At 36.5% G+C, this 13,022-nt stretch overlaps 2 protein-coding genes across 12 annotated transcripts; both read left to right on the top strand.

Moving 5' to 3' along the window:
• The first annotated feature begins 3,361 nt into the window (after window positions 1–3,361).
• Window positions 3,362–7,245, top strand: LOC112719884 (uncharacterized). Of its 11 annotated transcripts, none has more exons than XM_072206297.1 (7): window positions 3,362–4,342; window positions 5,085–5,552; window positions 5,889–6,049; window positions 6,148–6,214; window positions 6,295–6,360; window positions 6,434–6,567; window positions 6,915–7,245. In XM_072206297.1, exons 1-3 carry the CDS (start codon window positions 3,505–3,507, stop codon window positions 5,894–5,896), a joined length of 1,314 nt encoding a protein of 437 aa, XP_072062398.1. In that variant the 5' UTR covers window positions 3,362–3,504; the 3' UTR covers window positions 5,897–6,049; window positions 6,148–6,214; window positions 6,295–6,360; window positions 6,434–6,567; window positions 6,915–7,245. The 11 variants fall into 11 exon arrangements, with proteins under 11 accessions (XP_072062398.1, XP_025626398.1, XP_025626397.1 ...); XM_025770613.3 differs by having other exon boundaries at window positions 5,085–5,572; window positions 5,889–5,992; window positions 6,479–6,567; XM_025770612.3 differs by having other exon boundaries at window positions 5,085–5,572; window positions 5,889–5,992; window positions 6,452–6,567.
• A 458-nt stretch (window positions 7,246–7,703) lies between these two features.
• Window positions 7,704–8,959, top strand: LOC140176451 (uncharacterized). The gene is made up of 3 exons (XM_072207826.1): window positions 7,704–8,030; window positions 8,107–8,565; window positions 8,645–8,959. Exons 1-3 carry the CDS (start codon window positions 7,704–7,706, stop codon window positions 8,957–8,959), a joined length of 1,101 nt encoding a protein of 366 aa, XP_072063927.1.
• The last annotated feature ends 4,063 nt before the right edge of the window (window positions 8,960–13,022 follow it).

Here is a 13,022-nt window from a genome sequence, read left to right as displayed (position 1 = left end):
GTTTAGTCATCATCTTTATCACAGTTTATTTTACTAAACTCAACAATACTCTTTAATAAAATTGTGCATAAAGATAACTGTATTTCTTATTCAATTAAAAATAGATAAAAACGACTAACTATATATATACACAAAAGTAAAACAAACTAATAGAATTTTAAATTTTAAACTATGCTAACAAACTAACAGAGTTTTAAATTTTAAACTTCTTCATGGGATTCTGAAGGTGATTGATTCAATATGCCTCCGCAAGCTGGAAGATCGTATATATCGAGAATCCACCGCTTGGAAAGATTAGCATGAAGCGGTTGAGTAGGCAAAAGTTTGGTAAAAATATCTGCCAATTACCGTGAGGAAGGAACGAGAAGTAATTTCATGATCCCCGCTTGAATTTTTTGTCGAACAAGGTGATAATCAACCTCTAGATGTTTGGTTCTTTCATGAAAAATCGGGTTGGCAGCGATATGTAATGCACTCTGGTTATCGCAAAAAAGAATTGGTGGTCTTCCACAAGTAATGTGAAGGAATTGCAGCAAGTTTAATATCCATAAAAGCTCACAAGTTGTATTAGCCAAAGCACAATACTCGGCTTCCGTAGAAGAACGAGCAATAGCGGTCTGCTTCTTAGTTTTCCAAGACACTAAATAATCCCCCAAAAGAAGCAGTAGCCAATTAAGGAACGGTGAGTATCAGGGCATCGGGCCTAATTAGAATCACTAAATCCATAAATCTGAAAAGTATAGTCTCTAGGAAAATATAACCCTTTGCCTAGACTATTCTTGAGATAGCGAAGAACCAGTAGTGCAGCGTTATAATGAGCCTGAGAAGGAAAGGCCATGAACTAGCTAAGCTGCTGGTGGCATACATAATATGCGATTGAGTAGTAGTCAAATAAATTAACCGGCTAACAAGACGGCGATAAACAGAAGGATCGGAAAGAAGAGGACCATTATCTTGGTAAAACTTAACAGTACTTTCCATAGGGACAACAGCATGTTTAGCACAAAGTAATCCTTAATCATCTAATAAATCAAGACAGTATTTATGCTGAGAAAGAGAAATACCCTTTGAAATGTGAGCAACTCCAATGTCTAAAAAATACTTCAGTGTACCAAGATCCTTAATCTTAAAATTGCAATCTAAATTCTTCTTAATAGAAGCAATTTCAGCAACAGAATTTCTAGTAACAATGATATCATCGACATAAACTAATAGAATACATATTTCATTGCCCAGAATTTTGACAAACAAACTATAATCAAAAGTTGTCTGCTGATAACCACAAGAAAGGAGAAGAGAAGAAAGTTTCTCATACCACATTCTGCTTGACTGTCGCAACCCATAAAGAGACTTAAGGAGCTTGCAACACTGATTGGGACGGGATGGAGTGATGCCAGGAGAAAGTGCCATATAAACTGTTTCGGTCAAATTACCGTGTAAAAATGCATCATTGACATCCAATTGATGAATAGACCATCTCTTCATTGATGCTAAGGCAAGAATAATTCTTATCGTTGCAGGTTTCACCATCAGTGAGAAAGTCTCGAGAAAATCAACCCCCTCTGTTTGTGTGAAACCCTTTGCGACGAGTTGTGCCTTGTATCTCTCAATAGAACCATCCGGCCGGCGTTTAATCTTGTAAACCCATTTGCAGCTAATGGGTTGCACTTTTGGAGGGCAGTCCACCAGTTCCCAAGTCATGTTCAACGCTAGGGCAACAATTTCCTCATTCATGGCATTTTGCCAGTAAGGGACCTTTTGTGCTTCCTAAAAATTCCTGGGATCATACTCATAATGCAAAGATAAGACATATTTTTTATGTGAAAGAGAAAAGTTATCAAGAGAGAAAACATATGAAATGGAATACCTAGAACTCGAGGAGCGAGAGGTTTGAGCATTAAGAGAAGAATTGAAAAAAAAAACAGAGAGATGAGAAGGTGGTCGCGACTGGCGTTGGCTCCGACAAAGATGAGGAATCGGAGTTGGTGGGAAAGCACAAGTAGCTGGAGAGGTAGTTTGGTCAGAAAACAAGGGAGAAAAAAGGATAGGAGATGAGGGTGGTGATGGGAGAGATGGTGACGATGGGGAAGTGATAGGAGGAAGGATGCTGTCTGGAGAAGATGAAGGTGAGGACGTGTTAGATAAGGGAGAGGGAATACGTGTTGGGTCATGGAATGGTGTATTTGGTCCAATTGGAAGTAGGGGTGGCAAAACAGGTCGAACCCGTCGGACCGACCTGCCGAACTGTTAAAAAATGCGGGTCAGGCTAGATTTTGGTACTCGGCAAATTAAAAAAATCTGCCAAACCCGCACCGTCAAATTTGCGGGTTCTGGCAGGTCGGGCCGGGCCATCGGGCCAAAAATTTTTATTTTTCTTTTTTTTTTTAATTAAATAAAAGAGTTATTTCTACTATAATATTAATAATTATATAATTATAAAATTAATAGTTATACAGAAATTATGCTTCATTACACATTAAATACATTTAATAACAATCAGTATATCAAAGTGACAACATTGGAACAAAAAGATTTAAACCCTAAATTGCATGTCCCTGTTTTGCTTTCTTACACGTATCTCGGATGCACTAGTCTATGTCAGTATATGAGCATATTTCGGATGCAATATATCTGAGATGCTCTCTTGTTCATATCTCGGGTGTACCCGGGATATGACCAGCGCGTCCCATATCACAGAATAGAGTCAGTGGACCCGAGATATGTTCGTTTTGTGGTTCTTCCACGGTATTCGAGATATGACCCTAAATGTATTTTAGTAAATACTTATATGTCTATTTAAATTGATAAATATTATATTTTTAATTTAAATAAAAAAATATTTCTCTATAGGTAATACAGAAAAAAAGTTAAACAATTGAAAAATTTATTAGTAAAAACAAAAAGATTAGTAATAGTCATATTAGTAATAACAATCTACTGACTAATTTCATATTTATTATTGTCATACATATTTAATTAAAAAAATTAATAGATGATATGAATTAATTTGAATGAAATCAAGTCATTCTAATGAAATTTTATATTTAAAATTCTTTTTAAAAATAAAATTATCTAAAATCATCGAATAAATTAATGATAAATATAAAAATAGATATTTTATAAATTTAATTAAAAATCATTTAAAAAATAAGTAAATAAAAATTGTTATCTAAACTAAGAAACAAATATTAAAATGAAAAATTTTTAAGAATAAAAAATTATTAACATAAAAAAAATTAATTATCATTAAATTTATAAATTTATTATTATTATTATTATTATTATTATTATTATTATTATTATTATTATTATTATTATTATTATTATTATTATTATTATTAATTTTTGGATCAAATTCCAAACCCCACTCTTTTTCATTCTTACACCTGTCACTCGTTAGTAGCAAAAAGTAAAATTAAAAAACCCTAATTTTCCAGTTCATCCCCAAATCTTCCCATACGAGTTGTGCTGACTGCTGAGTTTTCCACTGAATCCAAACAGACAATGGATCCTGACATTGCGCGGTGGGTTGCGGAATTCCACCTCCGGAGTTCCGCCCCCGATTCCCTCGTCTCCAAGATCCTTAGGGTCCTTAATCTCTCCGGCGCCGATCCCAAACTTAAGAAAACCCTACTCCTCCGCACCCTCCGATCCCAACTCTGCAATGCCTCAATCACCGAAACCGCTCTCGAGATACTGGAGCAAATCGAAGCGATTGACCGAAACGACGCCGTTCCGATCATCGATTCCATGCGCAGAGCCTACTGCGCCGTCGCCGTCGAGTGCACCGTCAAATTCCTCGCCGCCTCCTACGACGGGACCACCAGCGGTGAGTACTTATCCGCGGTGACGCGTATCTGGCGCGGCCGCGTGGAGGAGTTGGAGCAGCGCCAGAGCGAGCTGTTCTTCGACGAGATTGCGCGATGGAGGGACGACATTGAGGCCGCTCTTTTTGACACTAGGGTTTCTGATAGGTTGAAGGAGTTGAATACCCGAAACGACGCGTTTACTGAAGTTAGGTTTTATCTGCAGGAAGTGTGGGAAACAATGGGTCCTTCTTTTCTTGAATCGGTAGCAGAAATGACAAAGAACAAAGGAAAGACGAAAGGCAAGGGGAAAGAGTTGCCGAATGTGATTTTGAATCCGGTGCCGGAGACTAGAGTGGCAGGGTGTACGACAGGTGTTTGCAGAAATGCCTCTGGTGCTGAACATGCAAGGGATCATGGTGTTGATGACAATGGTGACGACGACAATGATGGTTCACGTTGCATGGACGGTGTGGAGGTGAAGAGAGCTGAAGGTTCTGTTGATGGAACCCAGGAGCCTGCAAAGGAGAAGAAAGGTTTGTTCTATTTAGTGGATTTTGATGTTAATGATTTTTCTTTATTGTCTTGGACCTGTTCCTTGCAAATTTTATGTCTTTTGGTTATTAGTGTACCAGTACAATGCACAATAGTGCTATGTGTTTTAGTGTTTCAAGTCCTAATGGTGTATGGTATGGCATATGGAGTGCAGTTCAAGTAGTTTTTCTTAAATCAAATTTGAAACTGAATTTTCGTGCAGGGCAGTGCCAACCCTATCTAGTAAGCTAATGCTTGATTGTTGTACAGTTTTGGTGTCCCTTCTTGCAAGAGTTTTTAAAATGTTTATGTTAATTCATTTGTTATTGCTTTTTTAAATAAGGATACGCATAGATATTTAGTGCTCTAGAAATGATAATTTAGCCGCTCGCTCTCTCCAATTGAAGAGAAACTTGTGAATTGGCCTAAATATGAAGTTACTAAATGTAAATTGGCGCAAATGCTTCCCTTACTTGATTTATGCTTTTACCTTTTCCGGTGTTGTTATTACCAAGTGGGACTATGTTGTTATCTGTTTTTACTCATTTACTCTTGCTTACCACTTACCAGAGGACTATTTTCAATCAGGGTCAGTTTGAACTTAAATTTTGTTTTAACAAATGAATGGGTTTGCTCATTGTTGAAAACAAGAGACAATTATGCAATTTATAATGCTGTTCATGATTGGCTATCTTACACCTATTCTTTGTTATTTACACGTGTACTATGTTATGTCCTCATTAGCAAGAGGCAATCCTCAACTTCAACGCAAGCTGCCTGCATTTCGTAGATGCAGTAGAGGAGTTAAAATGTCTAGTGCTGAGGAATTGGGGACAGAAAGATCATGGAGAAAAAATGATACTGTGCTAAGTGGAGAAGTTAAAACGGCCCGAGAATCTCTTAAATCAAGTTTTTCAGAGCTACGAGCATTGGTCAATGATCCTCTTCCCGAGGCATTGGATATATCTGATGCTGTTAGATCTAAACTTGCACGGAAAGGAACAAATCATGAACAGCCAATGGAAAACCATAGCAGAGATGTAGATGTACCAAACTCAAATACTTGCAGGGCTATTATTCCTTATCAACCTAAAGATGCGGAGCACAAGAAGTCGCCTTCTGTTCGTCATAGTAGAGTTAATGCTGAACGTCCCAATTCAACTGAGCCAAACAATACTGCTCATAAAAGACCCAGTTTGATGGAACCGAATGGTACTTCTCAAACTTATGAGGTAATCATATCTTTATTATCTGCATTAATCTGGGAGCATAAATCTTAAGGGTGGTATGTTGTTCAAGGTAACTTTTTTTAATGAGAAAGAAAATGTTTGCTTATGCCTGGAGCTAGTTTATCCTCTAAGACGATTACCAACATCTGATGCAGTGAACTTTGGGTTCTGCAGATGTGGACCATCAAAGACTGTTTTTTACACAACAAGATGGTTTATATATATATATATATATATTTTGCCTGCTTGGTTTAGGCATTCAGTTTGTACTTGTTTATATCTTTGGATTGGCATCTTAGTTATTTCTTTATCTTTGCAGTGGAATGATTCAATAGAAAACATGCCCAATGGAATGCAGCTAAGAAGGAAGAAAAGAAAATGGTCTTCATTGGAAGAGGAGACACTAAGAACTGGTGTACAAATGTATGTGTTAGCTCTAAACTAGTCAAACCGAAAAGAGCAGGGTGAACTGTCTTGAATGTTAGTTATACATGAAATTGAAAACTATTTGATTTAGTTAACAATTTTGTACATCATGAGCGGTTTTGTGTTCCTATTAACCATATTATCTTATACAGGTTTGGTGCAGGAAATTGGAAAACAATTCAAAGTTTTTACAGTGATGTATTTGAACATAGACTAGCAGTATGTAATCAATGCTCCAAAGTGATTTGCCTTTTTTTTCTTGACTTAAGCATTAAGTACAACTGCAATGGTTTTATCAGGTTGATTTGAAGGACAAGTGGAGAAACATGATGCGGTATTGATGGACATGTGTATATCTTAGGGAGGTATATTTCTTTGCATTTATATCTACAGTTCATAAAGTTATTTGTTTTAAGGCTCATTCTTTAATGCACCCAGTAAAAAGTATGCATCAAGGTTCTAACTTCTATGGATGCAACCAAGTTTTTTTGAAGAGGGATCTATGACCTATGTACCAACTTTGCTGCCAATACACTTCAGTTTTATACCTGGCTTTAAGAGCTCATATAAAGGTTAGTCTACTTGTAAATAAATCCAATCTCCAAAAATACTTTTTATATAAACTAGAAGGAATTACCTTCTAAAAGATAAGATCTTAGTTCAAACTTCAAGAAAACAGTGTTTTTTTTTTCCTTGTTGTTTAATCTTAACAGATAAGTTCTATGACTCTATAGATAATAGTTTCTTTTAACGGAATTTACAATTATAATAATTCAGTTTAAGTAAAGAGTTAAAGTTTGCAGTTTTCTTGCTTCTGAACCGTACCTATGCTATTTTCATCATGCGGGGAAAAAAAAGTATTATCCCTGTCACTTTAGCCATTCCGATTAAGAGTGTTCCAAACCCTAATAATTTTCAGGTACATAAATGCAAGATTATTTGGGAAGCTTGAGACTGAAGGAAATGCTGCCGATTTTGTTGCAATTGATTAGTACTATGTATAGAGATATAGTTAGATGGTGCTTTTCGTCTTCTGGATATCCTTTGCATTCAGTGTAAATCTTAGATCTTTTAATTAAGTGTATTTTGTGTTGGTAGTAGGTAGATAGGGTAATAGTGTATTACTCTAAATATTGCATTGTTACCACTCAATAGCAAGTGCAACTCGCTACCCTTTATCTTTGTCTTGTGAAAAAGATAGACATTCATTTTAGTAAATTCTATCTGACTAATATAATTTAATTTTCTGATATGTTTGTCTTCTCAAACAAAAACGTGCGAGTAAAATAATGTCCAAATACGCAACTTCCACCTTGAAGTTTCGTGATGAGACATGATTTTTGAAATTTCTCACCATGAAAATAATGCAAAACAAAGAAATTGGTGACACTATCTCGAAACATATAGCAGCCTCTTGGACCCAATTGTAGTTACTTATTACCAAAATCTTCTATGCCACAACACCCCAATTCTGCACACTATATATAACCCTATTAATTCCAACATCTCCCACCATAGACTAAAATCAAATTACAAGCTTCCAACCTGGTGTTGCTAATGGAAACTAGGAGAAAAGTAGATGAATTAAATAGGATAAGAAACAGAGGAGGAATGATGAATCCAATTACAAGCTTCCCACCTGGTGTTGCTAATGGAGACTAGGAGAAAAGTAGATGAATTAAATAGGATAAGAAACAGAGGAGGAATGATGAACATTGCAGGAGTTGATTGTTTCGGGGAAGGTGGAAGTAGAGCAGGGGGCCTTGCAGATCTGTGGGACAATTTTATACAGATTAATGTTTCTTTCATGTCCCTAAACCACATAGATATGGAGGTTAAAGCAGAACAGAGTGAGCAGATTTGGAGAGTCACGGGCTTTTATGGCAATCCAGAAACAACAAACAAACATGAGTCATGGAATCTTTTGAACACCCTTGGACAAGCCTCAAACATGCCATGGCTTGTCTTCGATAATTTCAATCAGGTTCTTGAACAAAAGGAGAAACAAGGAGGTTTACCAGTCACTTACACTCAGGTAAAAAAATTTTGAGACTTTGCAGATCAATCAATTACTTGATTTGGGTTTTGTAGGATATGCCTTTACGTGGTAGAACAACCAAACAGGAGCTGCAAACATTCAAGAAAGACTGGACAGAACAGTGGCATCTATAGGCTGGAAAGAAGCCTTCCCAAAAATGGTAGTGCGGCATCTCCAAAGATACCAATATGATCACTGCCCCATTCTCATTGATGTAAAAGGAGAGACATTAAAGAGAAGAAAGAAGCTCAAACTCTTCAGGTTCGAAGAGGTGTGGCTAGGGAACCTGGAATGCAAAGATGTTGTGAAAAGAGCATGGAATAACAGCTCAAATCAGATCAATGGAAGAATAGAGAATTATGGAAGAGTCTTAATCGAATGGGGGGAGGCAAGTTTTGGAATAATCCCAAAGAAAATAAATGAGAAACAAGGAAGACTAGAGCAGTTAACAACCCTCACTCAAATCGAGGACACAATGAAGGAAATAAAGGAGATTCAAGCTTATTTAGATGACCTTCTATGCCAAGAAGAAGTTTGGTGGGCACAAAGATCCCAGGCCACTTGGCTAAAGTCCGGTGATAAAAACACCAAGTTTTTCCATAAAAAAACAGCCCAAAAGAGAAAAGAGAAATCGCATTGAAAGAATCGCCGATGAGGTTGGAATTGTTTTTGAAGAGGAGAAAAAGATGAAAGAAATCATTGTTGACTTCTACAAAAATCTTTTCAGGGCAGAGAGCACAGAAAATGTGGAACAGATGGCTGATGCAGTGAGGGGACGAGTATCACAAGAGGCGTTTAATGTGCTGGATAAAAAATTTACAAAAGGAGGTCAAAAGAGCATTAAACCAGATGCATCCATCAAAGTCCCGGGTCCGAATGGATTACCAGCTTTGTTCTACCAAAAAATGTGGGATATAGTTGGGTAAGACACAACCAATTGGGTGCTAAATTGTATTAACGAAGGAGGTTACCCAACATAACTAAACAAGACTCACATATGCCTAATTTCCAAGACAAAGTACTCGAAGCACACAAGAGAATTCAGGCCAATCTCCTTATGCAATGTCATATTCAAGATAGCAACAAAAACTATAGCCAATAGACTAAAGCTAGTCCTACTTGAAATTGTAGGCGATTTCCAAAGTGCTTTTGTTTTTGGGAGATTGATCACTGACAATGGGCTGATTGCTTTTGATATTTTTCATTTTATGAGGAAGAAGAAAACGGACAGCAAAAGTCATATGGGATTAAGGACATGGCCAAAGCCTATGATAGACAAAAATGGAATTTTTTGATATTAGTTCTCAGGGCCATGGGCTTTCCGGATTGATGGACAAAACTAATTGCAAGATGCATTAACTCAATTTCTTTCTTAATTCTCATAAACGGGACACCATATAAGTAGTTCACCCCATCTAGGAGTATTAGATAGGGGGACCCGCTATCCTCTTATCTGTTTATCCTTGGTGTTGAAATATTTTTGGGATTGCTTATAAAAACTCAAGAAAGAAAGGCTATTCGAGGTATCAAGATTACAAGACAAGTCCCAGAGATCTCTCACCATTTTTTGCGGACGATAGCATAATTTTTGCGAGAGCATTAGACCAAGACATAACAGAGATCAAGAACATCCTTCAATCCTATCAACTGGCTTCTGGATAAAGAGTTAACTTGGACAAATCTGAACTCTCCTTTAGCCGAAATGTGCCTCCTCTCAGATAAAAACTTATACAAGAATGGTTAGAGATAAAGGCAGTGAAGAATCACTCAAAATACTTGGGAATTCCAACCTTCATAGGTAGGTCAAAGAACCAGATTTTTGAATTTGTGCAAGATCGAATTTGAAAGAAGTTAAAAGAATGGAAGGAAAAGTGTCTCTCTAGAGTGGAAAAAAAAGTGCTCATCAAATCTATTGCCCAAGCCATACTCTCATACATTATGGGGTACTTTTTCAACTTTCCAAGAGTCTTTGCCAACATATCGAAAACCTCATTAGCAAATTCTACTCCGAGAGCAAAAACAGAGAGAGAAAGATTCATTGGATAAAGTGGTCAAAGTTATGTGCATCTAAGGAGGAAGGGGGAATAGCCTTTAGAAGTTTTGAAGCTTTCAACCAAGTGCTCTTAGCCAAGCAAGGTTGGAGACTCATCAAGAATCCCGACTCTTTAGCTGCAAGGATCTTAAAGGCTAAATATTTTAACAGAAAATTTTTTTTGAAGTCTGAAATTGGATACATGCCTAGCTAAACTTGGAGAAGCATTTGTTCTGCTAAGTGGGTTCTTAATTTAGGAGGGCAGTGGAGAATTGGTTCGAGCAGAACAACAAGAATTTGGGGTGACCCGTGGCTTCCTCATGAAAATGGTTTCAAAATCGAAGCCCTTGCTCTAATTTTGATCAAGAAGCCATAATGGAAAACCTCATCGATCAAGAATCATTAACATGGACGGAGGAGATAATCAAACAGACTTTCTTACAATTTGAGGCAGAACAAATTCTAAAATTACCACTTGACATCAACCAGCAAGAAGATTGCTACTATTAAAAATATTCTAGAATAGAAAAGTTTGAAGTTAAAAGGCGTACCATCTTATTAGGTCCCAACCCGAAAATTCAACACAAGAAAGCAATCCAAACTAGCGTATGAACTTCTCTTGGAAACAACTCTAGAAAACTAAAGCAAGCCAAAGACTTTGAATTTTGTTTGGAGGTTAATCTCACGTGCTTTACCTACAAAATTCAACCTGAAAAAAAGAGAAATCAGAGACATAAATCTTTGCTCCAAATGCTGGAAGGAAGAAGAGACAAATATTTATCTTTTTAGAGATTATCCTTGAACACAAAGATTCTGATTCTTATCGCTTTTCAATCTAAGAATAGATCGAAAAATAAAACAATCAATAAGAATAAAAATCTAAGAAATTAATTATAACATAACCCAATTTAAGTTAATTTTTTATATTTTTAATTTTAAAATTTAAAAAATTAAATAATAAAAGATTTTTTCATAACAAATTTTTTATTTTTTAATTAATTAATTCTAGTTGACTACGTTTCTAGTTAATTTTTTAACAAAACCGTTATAGTTATTATTGGGAATAATTATACCGTGTATGGATTGCATATTTGCACTTAACCACGATCCAGTGTATTAAATTTTCTATATATTGATCAGAAATGAGATTGTTGAGTTAAGAAATTAACTAAATTAATTAGTGATGACAAACATTATTTTATTGGGCAAAATAAATAATTAAATATTAATTATCTATAATTATATGCTGCTGATTATTTATGATGATATGTTGCAGGCCAAACATAAATATAATGCAGCAGCAGCCCAAGTGAATGAGAGAAACATATATATAAGGCTGGTGGGCTAAAATGCAAACGAAGCCCAAGAGAAACAAAGAATACAAGGCAACGGGCTGAATGAAAAAAAAAAAAAAGATCCAATCCAAGCCCAGTTCGTTGCCTCTCTCATTCAAACTCTTCCATCTTGCTCTCACCCAAAAGCAACGTTAACATGTCCCCTCTTGGTCAGAACTCAGAAAAAGAAAGAGAGAGCTTCTTCCCTAAGCTATTCACTAAAGAAGCAAGAAAGAGAAGATTAAGCAAATGATAGAAGTCTAATCACCCATCATCAATCTATATCAAGAAGAGGTCAGAAGTTAAAGGTGATTTTCATTTCCTTCTACATGCATCTTATTTTCTTCTCTTCTTCCCAACACTCTGCCATTCCAAAAATGGGTTACAAGGAAAAGTTGATCTCTGCTCTAATCTGCTGTGTATCCACGGTCACAAGTGTATCTTGGGAACCAAGTTGGTTTTCAATGGCTGAGATGGGGTTTTACCATTGGAAACATCTGTTTATGATGTCAAATGTCTTCGGTCAAGCAAATCCCTAATTTGGGGTAAATGAAGAAAGTAATCTCTGTTCACCACTACTGTACATCAATGGTCAAGATTGTTTCTTGGGGACCAAGAAGTATCTCAAGGGTTCAGATCTAGGTTCACCATTGAAAGATTTTGTTTCTACTGCTCTGTGGCTTTCGGTCACCAAAGGGAAGTCAGAACCAAAGTTTCCATTTTGGGGATTAACTGGAAAAAAAGCTTGTGGGTTGGTGAAGCTCAAGGCTCAAGGTGTTGACCTTGGAAGATGAACTCAGCCACATGCAAGGAGATATAAGAAGTTTGATGTTCATTCAGAAACTAAGGAGAGAAAACCAGTGAATAGAGGTTTTGTTCTGAGAAAGCTCTTTGAAGAAGTTCAACTAACTGGACAGTGTAACCTAATCAAAGGTGCATTCCGCCAGTATGAAGAACTGAATCAGAGGCTTGCTAATCTGGTTTTTCGCATAGCACAGAGGCTGTTGATGAAGTCAATCTCCTTCATGTTTTACTGATTGTAATGTACTTTTCTAAGCTTATCTTTCTGTAATTTCTTGAGAGAAAAGGCATTGTGAGAAAGCTTGAGAAAAAGCCATGAGTGAAAAAGGCTGAGAGATACACTTGAGAGAAAAGCCTAGAGTTATTTTCTGATTTCTTTAGGTTGATTAAGTGTCTTGTATCTAGTATCTGAATGGTATCCCTTTCTTAGTTGGGTTAGCACTAAGAGGTATAGTTAGGTATTAGCATAGCCAATGTCAAGTTAGGTTAGAACTTGAGTGTGAAAGGATTGGGTCAATCCTGTGTTATTGGTGTATGTAATACTGTTTACTATAGTGAAATTCTTCCACAGTTGTGGAGGAGACTGGATGTAGGTTGCATAGCACAAGGCAACCGAACCAGGATACATGCTGGTGTTAGCTTTTCTCTTCTCTGCTGTGTTCTATTTTCTGATATTCATGAGACAAAAATAAATTGTCTCATAAATTTCCGCTGCTAAGTTAAAACAGAATCAGAATTGCAAATCTGTTTTAAAAGGGTAACAACAGTAATTAAAAGGAAGGCATAGATTCAACCCCCCCTTCTCTAAGCCTACCACAACCT

This window comes from Arachis hypogaea, chromosome 11, assembly GCF_003086295.3.
Source record: "Arachis hypogaea cultivar Tifrunner chromosome 11, arahy.Tifrunner.gnm2.J5K5, whole genome shotgun sequence".
Classification (NCBI taxonomy): domain Eukaryota; kingdom Viridiplantae; phylum Streptophyta; class Magnoliopsida; order Fabales; family Fabaceae; genus Arachis; species Arachis hypogaea.
Note: the sequence above shows the minus strand (reverse complement) of the source record. Positions and strands in the feature narration are given on the sequence as shown.

What these genes read in the sequence shown, in the direction of transcription:
- LOC112719884 (XM_025770613.3), top strand. Translation starts at nt 3,505, where the DNA reads ATGGATCCTGACATTGCGCGGTGGGTTGCGGAATTCCACCTCCGGAGT. An exon ending in GCCTGCAAAGGAGAAGAAAG is followed by an intron (nt 4,343 to 5,084) that starts GTTTGTTCTATT and finishes TGTCCTCATTAG; the next exon opens with CAAGAGGCAATCCTCAACTT. An exon ending in GTACTTCTCAAACTTATGAG is followed by an intron (nt 5,573 to 5,888) that starts GTAATCATATCT and finishes TTATCTTTGCAG; the next exon opens with TGGAATGATTCAATAGAAAA.
- LOC140176451 (XM_072207826.1), top strand. Translation starts at nt 7,704, where the DNA reads ATGAACATTGCAGGAGTTGATTGTTTCGGGGAAGGTGGAAGTAGAGCA. An exon ending in TACCAGTCACTTACACTCAG is followed by an intron (nt 8,031 to 8,106) that starts GTAAAAAAATTT and finishes TTTACGTGGTAG; the next exon opens with AACAACCAAACAGGAGCTGC. An exon ending in ACCTTCTATGCCAAGAAGAA is followed by an intron (nt 8,566 to 8,644) that starts GTTTGGTGGGCA and finishes ATAAAAAAACAG; the next exon opens with CCCAAAAGAGAAAAGAGAAA.